This window comes from Eriocheir sinensis, chromosome 9 (genome assembly GCF_024679095.1).
Source record: "Eriocheir sinensis breed Jianghai 21 chromosome 9, ASM2467909v1, whole genome shotgun sequence".
Classification (NCBI taxonomy): Eukaryota; Metazoa; Arthropoda; class Malacostraca; order Decapoda; family Varunidae; genus Eriocheir; species Eriocheir sinensis.
The window spans coordinates 2,954,456-2,972,104 of NC_066517.1; the positions used below are offsets into that span (position 1 = coordinate 2,954,456).

The 17,649-nt window shown below is 42.7% G+C and overlaps 1 protein-coding gene across 2 annotated transcripts in view; it reads left to right on the forward strand.

Annotated features, from left to right (window-relative positions):
* The window catches only part of LOC126995848 (lachesin-like), an 81,909-nt gene that overhangs the window by 23,064 nt on the left and 41,196 nt on the right, over positions 1–17,649 (forward strand). Inside the window, exon 2 of one of the 2 annotated variants that reach the window (XM_050855727.1) lies at positions 443–1,169. In XM_050855727.1, the coding sequence (XP_050711684.1) occupies positions 1,115–1,169 (55 nt within the window). In that variant the 5' untranslated portion in view covers positions 443–1,114. Of the gene's footprint in view, positions 1–438; positions 1,170–17,649 lie in introns of both variants that reach the window. The other variant, XM_050855726.1, reaches the window with a different exon arrangement.

A 17,649-nucleotide genomic window follows, 5' to 3' on the forward strand; every position in this document is an offset into this window, starting at 1 on the left:
TGTGGGTGACATCATTTGGTACTACTACTACTACTACTACTACTACTACTACTTCTTCTTCTTCTTCTTCTTCTTCTTCTTCTTCTTCTTCTTCTTCTTTTTCTTCTTCTTCTTCTTCTTCTTCTCCTCCTTCTTCCTCTTCTACTTCTTTTTCCTCTTCTACTTCTTGCTTTTCTTCTTGCTTTTCTTCTTTTTCTTATTCTTATTCTTCTTATTTTCTTTTTCTTTTTTTCTTTATTTCTTTTTCTACTTCTTTTTCTTCTTCTTCTTCTTCGCCTTATAAGTTCTCTCTTAGAATTATGTTGTCGCCTGTAGCTTGTCTTCTGCATCCTTTTCCTCCAGACCCAGCTACTACTACCACTACTACTACTACTATTACTACTACTACAACTACCGGCACCTCCATTCGCTCTCTAATAACAATATTTTTTTTTCAAGACAGGTAACAGTGATCAAGCCGTTTCAAGAGGGTATGATGCCACAGCGATCACTATGATGCTGAACTTAACGCCGGTGCTCCAGGAAAGCAAAGGAAGGTTTAAATCGCTCATGAACCTTTAAAACAGGAAAACAACAACAACACATGTGATCATAGAAGAAAGTGAAAACTGAGAAAAAGAAACTGTGAGGTGAAAGGAAGGATACAAATAGAATATGTAGTGAAAGAATGAGGGAAAAAGTGAAATATGAAATGAAAGAGAGGAGAAAACGGGAATATGAAGTGAAAGAAAGAGGAATATGATCTGAAAGGAAAACAAACACTGGAGTATGAATTGAAAGAAAGGAATAAACTGGAAAATGAAATGATAGAGGAAAAACTGGAATAGGAATTGAAAGGAATAAAACTGGAATGTGAATTGAAAAAAGATATAAAACTGGAAACTGAATAGGAAAAAAAAGAAACTGAAATATGAACTAAAATAAGAAAAATAAATCTGAACTTGAAAAGGGAAAAAAAAACAATTCTCAAGTGAAAAATAGAAAATAAGACAGGATTGTTTTATTGAATCTTGTTGAAAGAGTGAACTGACTGAACAGCGACCAAAACAAACAAGCAAACAAACAAATAAACACTAACCACGACTAACAAGAGAAGGGTCGCCGCGGGAGGACAATGCGTCACCCAGCCAACCTCTACCTGGCAACACTGTGGCTGGTGTCCATAAAAGGTAAGTCGCCGGAGCTGGCAACACTGTCCTTATATAGAGACGGAGGGAGGAAGAAACGGGAGCGGGAGGAGAGAAATGGGAGACGGAGGGAGAGAGGGGAGGAGAATTAGAGTAAAGCAGGAAGGAGGAAGGAAAGGAGGACGGTAGAGAAGTATGTAAATAGTAAAGACAGGGAGAGAGAGAAGAGAGGATGGAAGAAAGGAGAAGGGAAATGGAGAGAGGAGGGAAGAGAGAAGATAGGATGGAAGGAAGGAGAAGGGAGATGGAGAGAGGAGGGAAGAGAGAGAAGAGAGGATGGAAGGAAGGAGAAGGGAGATAAGAGAGAGGGAGGAAGAAGGGATGAGAGACGGCCATGGAATAGAGAGACGGAGGGAGGAAGAAACGGGAGACGAAGGGAGAAGGGAAGAAACGGATGAAGAGGAAAATGGAGAAAAGCTGGAAAAAGGAAGGAAAGGAAATCAACAGAGAAGTATATAACTTACAGAATTTTGCTTGAATTTGAAGTGACACAAAAATAATATGGGAGGTAATAATTATGCTCTAGATCTATTAAACACATTGAAGAGTAACACACACACACACACACACACACACACACACACACACACACTAGGTAATCAGACACTCGCCAACGTACACCACCACCATCACCACCACCAACTCCACCCCCACCTCCACCACCACCACCTTTGGTCAATCACGGCTGGGCTGGCCTGACATTTACCGGTCATTTTTTTACCTGGTGAGGCGCACACCTGTCTCTACCTGGCGGCTTGTTACGGTAATTAATGTGCTGTTTGTCTCGCCCGTAATGAGAGGCTGCGACCTGACCCCCACCTGGAAATTATGGCTGTCTGTCTGTCTGTTTGGCGGTGTGTTTGTCTGTCTGTCTGTGTGTGGGTGTTTGTTTTGCTGTCTGTTTTCTGTGTGTGTTTGTCCGTCTGTGTCCTTGTTTATCTGTCTCTGTCTGCCTTTGGGTTTGTTTGTGTGTACTGTCTGTGTTTGTCTGCGAATGTGTCTGTCTTTCTTTATTTCTGTTTGGTTATGTCACTCACTCGCTCACTCACACACACACACACACACACACACACACACACACACACACACACACACGGAGTCACAGCACAAACACAGGACCAAACCCATCACAACTCAACCCAACCCAACCCAACCCAAGCCAATGAAAGCAACGCAACGCAACCCAACCTAAAACCAGCATCAAACCCCCTCCTTCCCCCTACCCACACACACGAAAAAAAAAACCTACAGTGGAATTAATGAATGCTAACCACCAACACTACCACCGCCACCACCACCACCCACCCACCCCTCCGGTGCATGCGCGTCTGTCTGTCAGTCTGCAGCCAATCAAGCGGCCCTCGTCTGGTGCGTTAGCCAATCACAACGCTGTCTCCAAGGTGAGGGTGGTTATCATGGTGATCTGAGAGAGAGAGAGAGAGAGAGAGAGAGAGAGAGAGAGAGAGAGAGAGAGAGAGAGAGAGAGAGAGAGAGAGAGAGAGAGAGAGAGAGAGAGAGAGAGAGAGAGAGAGAGAGAGAGAGAGAGAGAGAGAGAGAGAGAGAGAAGAATACAGAGAAAAATATAGATAATCAAGAGAACAAAGAGAGAAAGACACAGACAAAATAATAAAGTGAATACACAGAGAGAGAGAGAGAGAGAGAGAGAGAGAGAGAGAGAGACGGGAGACGGGAGAGAGACGGGAGACGGGAGAGAGACGGGAGACGGAAGGAGAGAGAAAAAGGAGAGGCACGGAGGAGGTCAGGAAGGGAGGAAGGAGAAGGGAGGATAAGAAGGGTTTAGGAGCACATTGCAGAGGCAGGAGACAAAGGAAGGAGCCGTAAAGGAGGAGAGCAAGGGACGGAGGGCCATTAACACTTCTACATGGCGCCGTGGACAGATAAACCAGCTTTGATTGTTCATAAAAATACCTCGAGAAGAAACGCAGATTTTTTTTTCTTTTTCTTTTACTCTTCCGTTTTCGTCTCTTGCTTGTTCTTCGATTTCTTCTTCTTCTTCTGCCTCTTTCTTTTCTTCTTTTTCTTCTTCTTTTTTCTTGTTTTTTTTCTTTTCCTCCTTTTCTTTTTTCTTCATCTCTTTTTTCTTCTTCATCATCTTTATTTCCTTTTTTCATTTTTCTTCTTTTTCTTCTTCCTCTTTTTTTTTCTTTTTAATTTTCGCCTTTTTCTTCTTCTACCTTTTCTGCCTTTTTTTCTTTTTTTTCTTCTTTTTCTTCTTCTTCTTCTTCTTTTTCTTCTTCTTCTTCTACTACTTGTTGCTATTATTATTATTATTGTTATCATCATCATCATCATCATCATCATCATCATCATTATTATTATTATTATTATCATCATCATCACCCTTCTTCTTCTTCTCCTTTTTCTTCTTCTTTTTCTTCTCCTTCTTCTGCTTCAACTTCTATCTTCCTAACCCACTTCTACATCCACCTCCTACCCTTTCTACCCTCGCTAAAGGTCACGTGAGTCGAGAGGTCAAAGGTTAATCATTCCGCCCGGTGACTACACACGCCACACTCGCGAGGAACAAGATTCGTCACCATGTCCAAGTGGGGAGGGAGTGGAGGGGAGGGGAGGAGTTGAGGGGAGTGGTTCGAAGTCACTGTTGTTGTAGTTATTCACGGAGGGGAAAAAAGGAGGAGAAAGAAAAAAAGAGATAGGAGGCTTAGGTTAGGAGAGGAGGGGAGGGTTACGGAGTGAGGGATTGAATAGGTGAAAGAAGGGATAGAGAAGAAATAGAGCGAAAGAGAATGGATAGAGAATGGATGATAACAAAGGGTGGATTAGTAAACAGAGAAAGGGGGGAGGGGGGAGAAGAAGGGCTAGGGAGTGGAGGAGTGGATGGGTGAAAGAAAAAGGATAGAGGGCGAAGAAAAAGGATCGAAGATAGGTAATTACAAGTGTGGAGTATCGAACAGTGAGGAGGGAAGGGTATAAAAGGAGAGTTAAGGAGTGAAGGAGTTGATGTGTGAAGGAGAGAGGATAGCGAAAGGACCGAGGGGGAAAGAGAAAGGATGGAGGATGGGTAAGGATGGGATAGCAAGGTTGGAGTAGTGAACAGTGAGGAGGGAAGGGTAAAAAAGGAGAGTTAAGGAGTGAAGGAGTTGATGTGTGAAGGAGAGAGGATAGCGAAAGGACCGAGGGGGAAAGAGAAAGGATGGAGGATGGGTAAGGATGGGATAGCAAGGTTGGAGAAGTGAACAGTGAGAAGGGGAGGGTAAAAAGGAGAGTTAAGGAGTGAAGGAGTTGATGTGTGAAGGAGAGAGGATAGCGAAAGGACCGAGGGGGAAAGAGAAAGGATGGAGGATGGGTGAGGATGGGATAGCAAGGTTGGAGTAGTGAACAGTGAGAAGGGGGGAGGGTGGAGAAGGTGGGTTAAGGAGTGAAGGAGTGGATGGGTGAAAGAGAGAGGATCGAAAAGGACAAAGGGGGGAAGAGAAAGGACAGAGGATGGGTGAGGATGGGATAGCAAGGTTGGAGCAGTGAACAGTGAGAAGGGGGGGAGGGTGGAGAAGGAGGATAGGGAATGGAGTGGATGGATGAAAGAGAGAGGACAGAAAGGATAGAGGATGGGTAAGGATAGAGAAGGGATAGTGGATAAGTAGTAGGTGGACGAATGCGGATGTTGAGCGAGTACAGATGGAGTGGTGAGAGGGAGTTGTGGATGAGTGGATAGGGAGGAGTGAAGTGAGAAAGAATAGACGGTGGAGAGGTAGAAGGTGAATGAGAAGAGGAGGAAAAGGGACAGAGAATGGAGGGGGGGAGAAGGGAGAAAGGGTGGAGGAAGGAAGAGAAGTGGATGAGAGGATAGATGGAAAAGGGCAGAGTAGGCGGGAAGGAGAAATGGGCGGTGAGGATGGAGAAAGGGTGGAGGAAGGAAGAGAAGTGGATGAGTGGATAGGTGGAAAGGGACAAAAAGAGGAGAGGAAGGAGAAATGGACGGTGAGGAGGGAGAAAGGGTGGAGGAAGGGAGAGAAGTGGATGAGTGGATAGGTGGAAAGAGACAAAAAGAGAAGAGGAAGGAGAAAGGGTGGAAGAAGGAAGAGAAGTGAATGAGAGGATAGGCAGAAAGGGACAGAGAGTGGAGGGGAGGAGAAATGGATGATAAGGGAGAAAGGGCGGAGGGGAAGAAGTGGATGAGTGGACAAGTGGAAAGGTGGTAAAAATATCAGTGTGGAGAAAGAGAGGGCATTACATCACCAAAACACCTCCTCCTCCTCCTCCCCCTCCTATATTCGTCAGACGGTTTATTTCCGGAAAGGGAGATAGGGAGAGTGAAGGGCAGGGTAAGGGCGAGGGTGCGGCAAGAGGGCGCTAAGCCACGTAATGTATGCACCTGTCAGGGATTTGTTGAAGGTGTAAAAAGGGAAAAAAAGGTGGAAGGCAAAAAAAAATAGTGGTGGGTAAGATTACATTCGGGTTTAGAACGTGTGGCATGCATTTTAGTTCTTCTTATTTATTTTCTATCTCACCCATTCACCGTCTCTCCCTGCCAGCACACACACACACACACACACACACACACACACACACACACACACACACACACACACACAGCTTTGGCAACACTCAACAAGAACAAAAGCAACAACAGTAATAACAGCTCGATAGGTCTTCTGGTGTCTGTTCTTCCTATGTGTTCCTATGTATTCCTTCTCCTTCTCCTCCTCCTCCTCCTCCTCTTCTTCCTCTTCCTCTCCCTCTTTTTTCCTCCTTCTCCCTTTACCACTACTACTACCACAACAACTACTGCTACTACTACTACTACTATTACTACTATTACTACTGCTACTACTACTACTGCTACTACTGCAATTACTACTACTACTACTACTGCTACTACTACTGCTACTACTACTGCTATTACTACTACTACTACTACTACTGCTACTACTACTACTACTGCTATTACTACTACTACTGCAATTACTACTACTACTACTACTACTACTACTACTACTACTACTACTACTTCTACTACTACTACTACTACTGCTATTACTACTACTGCTATTACTACTACTACTACTACTACTACTACTACTACTACTTTACTAATCAACCTTTACTAAACTTTTTTCATTTTCAACTACCGTCGCTTTAGGTTGATACGACTCAACCACACTTCAAGTCCAGGTCAGCAATGCGGGTGGTTTTGGGTGCAGGTGACCTGGTTCCTCTCAGGCAGACCAAGGCTGACCTCAGGAGGGAGAAGGACAGCCTGCATCTCATCCAGGCGACCACACTGCTTCTTGGCTGTTGTTTCTTATCCGCCAGTGTTTCGGCGAGTCTTGCGTAGAAGCTCTGCGCCCTTGGTCCCATCCCTCCTGCCGTCGTGAATACTACCGGGGTGAAGGATCCCTGGTCCACATTCTGTATTCTTTCTTCATATGCTCTTTTCTTCTCTTGTTCGTTTCTTCTGTGGGCTGCATCAAGGGTCAGGTCTCTGTGGCAATGGGCCATGGGATCAAAGATCCTCATGTCAAAATATGCCCTTTGTCCACGAGTCCAAAACCCTCTGGCGCTAACATCCACTCGTGCTTCGTTCGAAACATTAGCGGTGCGTCTGGCGAGGTGTTCGCCTTGCAGAGGGAGCAGCATGGGTTCCACAGTCACGTCGTGGCAGACTTCTTTCAGCATCTGAGCTGTTACGTCTCTTACTTCATCATGTCTCATGCAGACGAAACCTCCTCTCTTGCATGTCATGGCATGATTTTGGTTGAAGGGTGAGCCACAGTTACACATGTTTGGGAGCCCATCCACTGGCCAGCCATACCTGAGGGCAAGGGCATCAGTGAATTCTTTTTTGTTTAAGTTGAAGCCTTTTGCCCTGATAGGTAGTGTGGTTAGCCAGTTTGAAGCGCCCACTTCCTGTGCAATATCTGTCCTCCTCCTTGTGTCTTCTGGGAGTTCTCTCATTAGGTCACTCAGAGTGTCTCTGTTTTCCTTCTCTGTTTATGGAGATTTCATTCCTTAGTGACCTAATATCTTGAGGGTTGTCTTCTCCCATTTCATTTTGATTGATAATATATCCGGTCAAGGAGGCTGTGATTCGGATTGAGTTCCCGAATTCAGACTCTGCCAGATTTTGCGGGTTGGTGATGCCGAGCCCACCCATTCTTGGCGGCAACTCCAGCAATCTTCTCTCCTGGTCACTGGGACATCTCCCATTTGCTATCGCCGGTATGAAGGTGTTTCTGATAGCATCTTCCAGAGGTTTTAGTAATGGAGCAACATCAGGAACTGTCCTCATGAGGTAGTTCCATTTATGCTTGACACCGTACGTAAATGCTGCGTAGGCTGCCTGCGGTTCTGTTTTGGCGATTTCGCTCAGCCTCTACAGTTCGGACTCCCAGCGCTTTACAGCTGTTTTCACATACTCGGTTCTGTATTCAGCTGTTCCAATGACTGCCCCGAGGTGTCTTTCGCCAGTCACTGACATTTTCACGTTACTGCCCTGGAATGCGGTTTTGGCCCGATCGTATGCCTCTGGTTTTACAATCACCACGGACTTCGTGGCGTTGGGATGGTACCCTATTTTAGGGCCGTGTTCATTGACGAGGTCCCACCATTTCCTGAGGTCTGCAGACTTTCCTACCCCGGTGAGGTCATCCGCATACGCCACCTGTTTGACGTTGGTGTTTTCATGGCGGATGATGTCCTGCAGCTACTACTACTGCTACTACTATTACTACTACTACTAGTACTGCTATTATTACTACTACTACTACTGCTACTACTACTGCTATTACTACTACTGCTACTACTGCTACTACTATTACTACTACTACTACTACTACTACTACTACTACTGCTATTACTACTACTACTACTACTATTACTACTACTACTCTCCCCCTCTTTAATATTCTCACAGTAATCTCGGAACACAACACAGTCCATTTCACAATTAACCTTCAAGGGTCACCTCCAATTAGCTCCAATTACCTCCTGGAGCCCTAATTGCCACCTGGGGTCATTAGCGAGGCGCAGGAGAAGGGTAATTTATGATACTCTCTCTCTCTCTCTCTCTCTCTCTCTCTCTCTCTCTCTCTCTCTCCTTTTGGTAATTACCGTGAAGTTACTCATAAAGACTTAATTTTATCTGAGTGAGTAAAAAAAGCGAAAAAAAAAAGCTTCCCATTGTTGTTCCCTGTTTCCTGCACGACTGCGTGAGTCACCTGTCCAATAATTAAGGCGGTACATCCAAGTGTGTTCTTAGATGAACTAAAGAACAACAACAAGAAAACAACACCAGGAACAACAATAACAAAAATAACAAAAATAACAACAACAGCAACAATAATAGTAATAATAATAATAATAATAATAATAATAATAATAATAATAATAATAATAATAATAATAATAATAATAATAATAAGAAGAAGAAGAAGAAGAAGAAGAAGAAGAAGAAGAAGAAAAAGAAGAAGAAGAAGAAGAAGAAGAAGAAGAAGAAAAAGAACAAGAACAAGAAGAACAAGAACAAGAAGAAGAATACAAGGACAACCTATATTACTTCCATTTATCTATTACCTCAATTATTACCTTTACTTCTCCCTTCAGTTGTATTAGTAACCACATTCTGTTCTATTAGCATCCTACCACATTCCGTTCTAACAATATCCTAACACCAACAATACAAGAACATAACCTATGGCAATAATCATTTTCCTGTAACAATTTTTCCCCTTATTGGCGTAACATTAAAATAAGACAATAAATGAAGAAAGGGGAGGAAGGAAGGGTAAGAATGAAGAAGGAAGGATAAAGAAAAATCGAAAGAAAAGAAGAGGGGCAAAACGGAAACATTTATAAGTGAAAAGGGGAAAACTAATGACACTGAGGTGAAAACTATTGGAGGAAAGGATATGAATTCACCGATACGTTTGGAGTGAAGGGGAGAGGTCCAAGAAGATAGACGAGGAGGAGGAGGAGGAGGAGGAGGAGGAAGATAGAATTCAGGGTGGAGGGAGGAATGGGAGTAGAGGACTGGTCATAATCAACATTCCGATATGGAGCAACAGCCATTTTCAGACATCCTTTCTTTCCCTTATTGGCATTGAGAGGCGAGATAGAATAAATAGAGAAGGAAAGAGATAGAGGAGATGGAGAGGCGAGAAAGAGAAGTAGAGAGAGGTAGATAGAGAGGTAGAGCGGTGAGGTAAAGAGGTATTAACGCTGAAAAACGACACTACAAGAACACAGCAACATAGTTTTCTATACATTTTTTTTCCCCATTGGCATTACATAAAAAAAAGACTAACAAAAACATCACATTTCTCTTACACAATTTTTCCCTCACTGGCATTAACGTTAAAAAACACCAATACAAGAACACAGCAACATATTTTTCTAAGCATTTTCTTTTCCCCATTGGCATTACATAAAAAAAAAAGACTAACAAAAACAGCACATTTCTCTTATACATTTTTTTCCTCACTGGCATAACACAAAGATAATGTCACCCTCGCACTGAAGACAAACTTTAAAGGGTCATATTCTTAAACATTTCGGCGCCCAAGCACACATATAATATTTAACAAGGCTGTCGTAGGAGTTCTGGGCATTTCCATGGATAGTTTTATGACCCTGGTGTTAGTTTGACCCTTCTTCTGTTCCTCTGTTCCTTCTTTTTATCCCATTCTCCTCTCTTCTCTTTTGTTTCTCTTTTTTCTTTCCTCTTCTATCTTCCTCTGTTTCTCCTTTTTTTATCCCATTCTCCTCTCTTCTCTTTTGTTTCTCTTTTTTCTTTCCTCTTCTATCTTCCTCTGTTTCTCCTTTTTTTATCCCATTCTCCTCTCTTCCCTTTTGTTTCTCCTCTTCCTTCCTCTTCTCCTTTCTTCTTCTTTCCCTTCTTGTTCATCCCATTCTCCTCTCTCCTTTTCTTTCCTTTCTCTTCCCTTCTTTTCACTTGTACCTATCTCCTCTTTTTCTTCTTTTTCCCTATCTCCATTCACCTTTCTCTCCGCTCCCTTTCTATTTCCTTCTTCCTTATCTATGCTTCCCTTAACTTTCACTCCTCTTTACTTCTCCTTCTCTCTCGTGAACATGAAATAAGACTCTTAGAACCTGATTAATCCCCTTTTCGGCCTTAGGAAATAGAAGATGCGTGAAGAGGAAACGTCTGAGAATCCCGACCAAAATCACAGTCAGGGTGGCGGCGGGAGGGAGTTCGTGTGAAGGCGAGAAATGCAAACACTGGCAGACGGACAGACAGACAGACACCTCCCCCTACAGGCACACAGGATGAGGCACTTAGGACTTGTTAACACCCCGCGCGGATTAAAAACAGACCAACTTCAACCCTGTCCCAAACCACCCCACTGTCTTGTTTGTTTGTTTGTCTCTGTTTGTGTTTTTGTCTGTCTTGTTTCTATTCTTGTTCCTCTCCCCTCCTTCCTTTTCATTGGTTATCATTTTTATTAATTTTCTCCTCTTCCCTTTTTCTTTCCTCTTCTCCTTTCTTCCTGTTCCTCCTATTCTCTTTTATTTGTTTCCTCCTTTTTCTTCCTCTGTTGCTTCTTGTTCATCCCATTCTCCTCTCTTCTCTTTTGTTTTCCCTTTTCCTTCCTCTTCTTTCTTTCTCCTTTCCTTCTTGCTCATCCCCTTCTTCCCTTCTCTTTTTTTGTTCCCTTCTTTTCTTTCCTCTTCTCCTTTCTTCCTCTGTTCCTCCTTTTTATCCCATTCTCCTCTCTTCCCTTTTGTTTCTCCTTTTCTTTCATCTTCTCCTTTCTTCCTCTGTTTCTCCTTTTTATCCCATTCTCCTCTCTTCTCTTTTGTTTCTCCTTTTCCTTCCTCATCTCCTTTCTTCTTTTTTCCCTTCTTGTTCATTCCATTCTCCTCTCTCCTTTTCTTTCCTTTCTCATACCCTCTTTTCACTTGCAACTATCTCCTCTCTTTTTTTCTCTATCTCCATTCACCATTTTCTCCGTTCCCTTTCTATTTCCTTCTTCCTTATCTTTGCTTCCCTTATCCCTCTCTTTCTCCCCTTATCCTTCACTCCTCTTTACTTCTCCTTCTCTCTCCCTCCCTCCACATCCTTCTCTCCTCTTCTCTTTCTCTCTTTTTACTCACTCTTTTTTTCTCTCGTTATTCATATATTCTTTATTAACATGATCTGTTCCTCTTATGACTCATCTATACATCTTTCTTCCGGACGCTACTCCTTTGGTCTCTCTCTCTCTCTCTCTCTCTCTCTCTCTCTCTCTCTCTCTCTCTCTCTCTGCATGTTTTTTTTACCTTTGTTTTTATCGTTTTGTGTCTTTATCTCTTTATTTGTGTCTGTCTGTCTGTTTGTCTTCCTTCCTTTTTTTCTTTCTTTCTTTTTGTTTGTATCGGTGTGTCTGTCTGTCTGTCTGTATGCCTGTCTGTTTGTCTGTCTGTCTGTAGGTATGCCTGTCTGTATGTCTCTCTCTCTCTCTCTCTCTCTCTCTCTCTCTCTCTCTCTCTCTCTCTCTCTCTCTCTCTCTCTCTCTCTCTCTCTCTCTCTCTCTCTCTCTCTCTTTATCTCTCTCTCTCTCTCTCTCTCTCTCTCTCTCTCTCTCTCTCTCTCTCTCTCTCTCTCTCTCTCTCTCTCTCTCTCTCTCTCTCCTCACCCACCACCATCAGCATCATCACCACCACCATCACCATCACCCATACACCCCTCACCACCCTTCACCCTCAACACACATTCTCCCCATCACTAAAAATAATCCTCACTCCGGCTAAAAACTTAATCCTCCTCGCCCCTCCCCCACGAAGAGGCAGGTTTAAATGTAAGGGAAATGGTCTGAGCGTGTACTTAAACTCTGTCTCACTCCTCGCTTAATGTCAGATCAGTATCGCAGTTCTTGTGGCACCGCGGAGATCAGGTTCCTGGCTTTTTGCTGGAGCGGGCAGACTAAACGCATTAAAATCTCACTAAACCGACGGGCATATAAGCAGCGTGCAAAAAGGAGAAAGTCACCCAGCCAGCCAGCCACGTGGAGTGCATGCGTGTCGGAGTACTGACAGCAACAGAAGCAGCGGCTATGAAAATACATAACATACATAAGAGTTGTATAGAGCAGGAAACGGCACGCATAAAAAAAAATCACACTACATAATAAACTGCTGATATATGAAGCTTATCAGAACGAGATATTAACAACAGTCTTCATATACAAGCTAGACTCACGCTTACGACAGACTGACAGTAATAGAATCAGCGACTGTGTGTGATGTTGAATATATAATAGTTGTATGAACCAGGAAAAGGCACTCAGTAGAATCACGCTATATAAGGAACATATTATATATAGTGTGTACGAGAGCTTGACAGTAATAGAAGCAGTGTGTGTTGTTGAATATATAAATTGTTGTAGCATAGACAAGGATACGGCACGCATTAAAATCACGCTATAACAGAGTATATATAAAGCTTACTAGGTACAAGAACAGCCTCTATTAGCTCTATTTTTACATTCAGTTTTCCCTTCAGTTGTATTAGTAACTACAGCCCATTCTAATGCTATCCTAACGCGAACAATACAAGAACATACCAATAGCAGTAACCATTTTCCTACGAGACATTTTCGAGCGTCTGTGTATACGAGCTGGACTCAGTTACATATGCACGAACTTCTGCCGCCTCGAATATATGAATACTGGTGCCACGAACTTTAGTTGCCTCCTCGAATATATTAATACTTGTGGCGACCGGGGCTTGAGTTTTCCCTATCACTCTACTCTTATGTGGCGCCAACTCTTGAAATGGGAAGGTTAGGTTAGGTTAAGTTAAGAACAACATAGGTAATTTAAAGTGGGAATCACAATGAGAGTATTTTCCAGAGCACCTCGTGGTTAGCTTCGAAGCTACAGCCGAGCGCCTTTATTCGGGGACCACAAAGCCACGCTATACAAGAAAATATACCAGGCTAACAGACAGTAATACAAGCACCCAGTGTGGCTGCCTCCGTGGAAAGTATAAATAATGATACTTGAATCTAGCAGTTGTGGGTAGCAACTGAGGAAACGTGAGCAATAAACATGTAATATGATGATGATGTAAGCTCACGCGCTTTGTAAACTGTCATGCATCATCACCACCGACGCTGATTATCTGAGGTTTAGTGTAGTCCGATAATACGGCTAAGTAAGAGACAAGATAAGTAGGCCCGTTCAGTAGTTAAACACATCAAGTTGGTAAGCTTTTGGTTCTCAACAAATATTTCCAAAGGTCCCAAAGGAGATTATTCAGGTTCTCAGAAGTTTCCTTCACATTCATGGTGCAGAAGCCCTGTCAGACTATCACTAGGCTAATAATAATACCCTTGGAAATACGAACCCAACCTCTACAAAAGTCTAACCAAATATGGGTGTATAAGCCCCGAAATGTTTGGGAACATGGGCGTCAGTAAAATAAAAACTGCAATGCTTTTCTTCCTCTCTCTTCTTGAAACACAAACAACGAAGGTACTTTTCCGACTCTCATAAACGCATATAACTTAAAGCGAGAAACCTTCATAATATTTCAAGGGAGAGAGGAGGTCAGAGCTCAAAACACTTCTCTGTATGCACGCAACAGAGCTCTATAAGCATCCACGCACATCAAGAAACATTTTTACGTACGCTTTAAATTTGTGTGAAGAAGAATGAAATAAACAATGTCTTTTTCTTTTTCGTGTTTCAAGAAATACAACACAGAATGCTCGTACTAACTTACAAGCAGGATGGTTTATAAAGTACAGAATGTTCCTGCTGTGTACCTACAAGCAGGATGGTCTATAAAGTTTATAAACGCGTATAAGAAACATTTCACATTTTACACACAAGATTTAGTGGAGGAAAAACGCCTTCAACATAGATGGAAAAATACAACAATGGCTTTCTTAATCATGAGCGCGGAAGTGTGAATGACCTCTTCGCTCCGCTATCCACACAGGAACCGCATCCCGTGACAGCATAATGTGAGTGGGTGAGTGAGTGGGTGTGTGAGTGAGTGAGTGAGAAGGAAATGGGAAGTCATGACCCTGGGTAGTTGATAACACACACACTCTCTCTCATTATTTTTTTTTTCTCCTGTCTTCTGCTATTCATCTTTCTTCTGATTTCCCCTTTCCCTCTCCTACCCCCTTCTCTCTCTCTCTCTCTCTCTCTCTCTCTCTCTCTCTCTCTCTCTCTCTCTCTCTCTCTCTCTCTCTCTCTCTCTCTCTCTCTCTCTAGTGGGGGGAGGTTGGAAATGAGTACTCAGCGTGGATGTGTGACCTTGTGAATGCTACAATGTACTACTGTATTGCTGTCGCTACTACTACTACTACTACTGTCTAACCCCCCACACACGCACACACACACACACTTTCGATACGTATTCCAAGGTCGGTATTTTTAGACGCTTCCGCCCCTCACACAAACCGTTTCTAAGGCCAAAAAGGAGATTAATCGGGTTCTAATGAGTGTTTTTCACGTTCATAGTACAGAAGCATGGGCAAGCTACCACCAGGGTCATAAAACTACCAATGGATGTGCCTGTAAGTCCCACGAAACGAAAGCCTTGTCTAATATGTGTGCTTGGACGCCGATATGTTTTAGAATATGGCCCTTTAACTCTACTCTTCTATCCCTCTCTCCTCCTCCTTCACACCCTCTCTCCCCTAAGCGGCGCCAGCATGCACTATTATCCGTGTACGCTTCTTCGTCTCGTTATCTCGGCCCGTAAATAGCGTAGCGGCGGCAGAAGGTCGGGTCGGGATGCGGCGAGAACATAGACTCGCTGTGACGGTTATGGTGTACGTTGGTGAGTGTCTGATTACCGTGTGTGTGTGTGTGTGTGTGTGTGTGTGTGTGTGTGTGTTACTCTTCAGCGTGTTTTAATAATCTAAAGCATAATTATTAACTCCCTTATTGTTTTGTGTCACTTCAAATTCGAATGAAAGTGAAGTTCTGTTAATCAATCAATAAAGAAGAAAAAAAAATATGATTAATAAAGTTTACAAGGAAGACATAATAAATGGAGGAAAACAAGGAAAGTATAAGGACAAAAAAATGAGAGTAAAAATTATAAAAGCAGAAAACAAGGTCAATAAAGGGACAAAAAAAAAAGAGTAAAAAAAATAAATAAACAGGTCAGTGAAGTACTCTGAAGGAAATAGCAACCAGCAGAAGAGTGAAATGAAAACAGAACTTTAATACTGACATTCCTCTCTCTCTCTCTCTCTCTCTCTCTCTCTCTCTCTCTCTCTCTCTCTCTCTCTCTCTCTCTCTCTCTCTCTCTCTCTCTCTCTCTCTGCTCACCCTCTTCTTGCGTAAGTTTTTCGTCTCATCCAATTTTCCACTTCCTCTCTCTGCTCTGTGGTATGCTTGAGAGAGAGAGAGAGAGAGAGAGAGAGAGAGAGAGAGAGAGAGAGATCTAAAAAGAAAGCAACCACCCTCGTAATAAGAACTTAAAAACATAAGAACGCAGGAGTCTGCAAGAGGCAGGTAGGCCTGTACAAGGCAGCTCCTTTGAGCCTAAGCTCCTGTGTATCTAACCCCACCTAATATACCTAATATGTGACAATTGTATTGGCACTCACCACATGACTGCTAAGCCTATTCCAATCATCCACCACCCTGTCAGTAAACCAATTTTTGCCTATGTCCCTGTTGAATCTGAAATTATCCAGTTTAAACCCATTACTTCGTGTCCTACCCGGTTCTCTTACTAACAAAACCTTATGAATATCCCCCTTATTAAAGCCCTTCATCCATTTATAAACCTCGATCATGTCTCCACTCACCCTTCGCCTTTCTAGAGAATGCAAGTTTAACTGTTTGAGTCTTTCCTCGTATGGCAAGTTTCTCAACCCCTGAATCATCTTAGTCATCCTCCTCTGCACCGATTCTAACATTTTGATATCCATTCTATAGTAAGGTGATCAGAACTGAACCGCATAGTTAAGATGAGGTCTAACTAATGCTAAATATAGTTTGAGGAAGACTTCGGCGCTTCTGTTGCTTACGCTCCTCGAAATAAATCCCAGTACCCTATTTGCTCGATTTCTAGCTTGAATGCATTGTGCCCTTGAACGGAGATCAGAGCTCACTAAGACCCCTAAATCTCTCTCGCACCCAGACCTGCTTATGAGAGTGTCATTTAAGCAATAGTTATGAGAGGGGTTCTTCCTACCTACACTCAGAATACTTCACTTCCCTACATTGAACTCCATCTGCCATTTATCCGCCCAGTCATACAATCTGTTTAGTTCATCCTGGAGAATACTAGCGTCCTGATCCGACCCAATTACTCTACCGATCTTGGTATCATCTGCAAACTTACTGACATCACTACTAATTCCTGTATCTAAGTCATTGATATAAATAATAAACAAAAGTGAACCTAATACCGATCCTTGTGAGAAGGGAAGAGGGGAAGAGAAAGGAAGAGGAGAGAAAAAGGAATAAAAAGAGGAATAAGTAGAAGAGGAAGACATGAACAGCGCTAAGAGGAAAACGGAAATAAAGAGAGAGAGAGAGAGAGAGAGAGAGAGAGAGAGAGAGAGAGAGAGAGAGAGAGAGAGACAGCAGATGTGATGGGGTGAGAGTTGCACTTACACTCTCTCTCTCTCTCTCTCTCTCTCTCTCTCTCTCTCTCTCTCTCTCTCTCTCTCTCTCTCTCTCTCTCTCTCTCTCTCTCTCTCTCTCTCTCTCTCTCTCTCTCTCTCTCTCTCTCTCTTTTCACCCATCACATTTAATATTTGAAGAGTAAAGAGAGGGGAAAAAGAGAAGGGAAGAGGAAAGGGGAAAGAGAAAGGAAGAGGAAAGGGGAAAGGAGAAGAGGAAAATGGAGAAGAGAAGAAGGAAAAGAAGAGCGAGAATGGAAATTAGTGTCAGATGTTTTCTTTGCTTCTGTCTGTCTGTCTGTTTGTCTGTCTCTCTTCCTGTCTTACACACACACACACACACACACACACACACACACACACACACACACACACACACACAGCAACTTGTATAAACATTTTCCGGCCTTTAATGTATCCCTGTTCACACGTAAACGCCTTTTCAAGTAAGAGGTCAGGTGAATGTTCTTAGTTCTTATTATGTTATTATTATTAGGATCTTTCTTTGGCAGCATAAGGGCAAAAAGCAACAAAAACAACGACCTACATTTTAGCTTTCCTTAAAAACAACAACCTACATTTTAGCTTTCATTATATTTCTTATCTCTTCTCTTACTCCTCCTCTCCCTTCATTTCCTTTACAGTTTCGTTCTTTTACTCTCCTTTGTTTCGTTTCTCCTTCCTTCCTCTCCTTTTTTTCTTATTTTCTCATTCCTTTACTTCCATTCCCATTTTTCCCTTCCTTTCTCTTTCCTACTTTTTCATATCGTCTCAAAAGAAAAAGAAAGTGGTCAGGAGAGAGATCAATTTAGGAAGGAGAGGTGTTGGAACGGAGCTTGCATTTTTTTTTTTTTATCTAGTCAGTTGGTTAGATTGTCTTG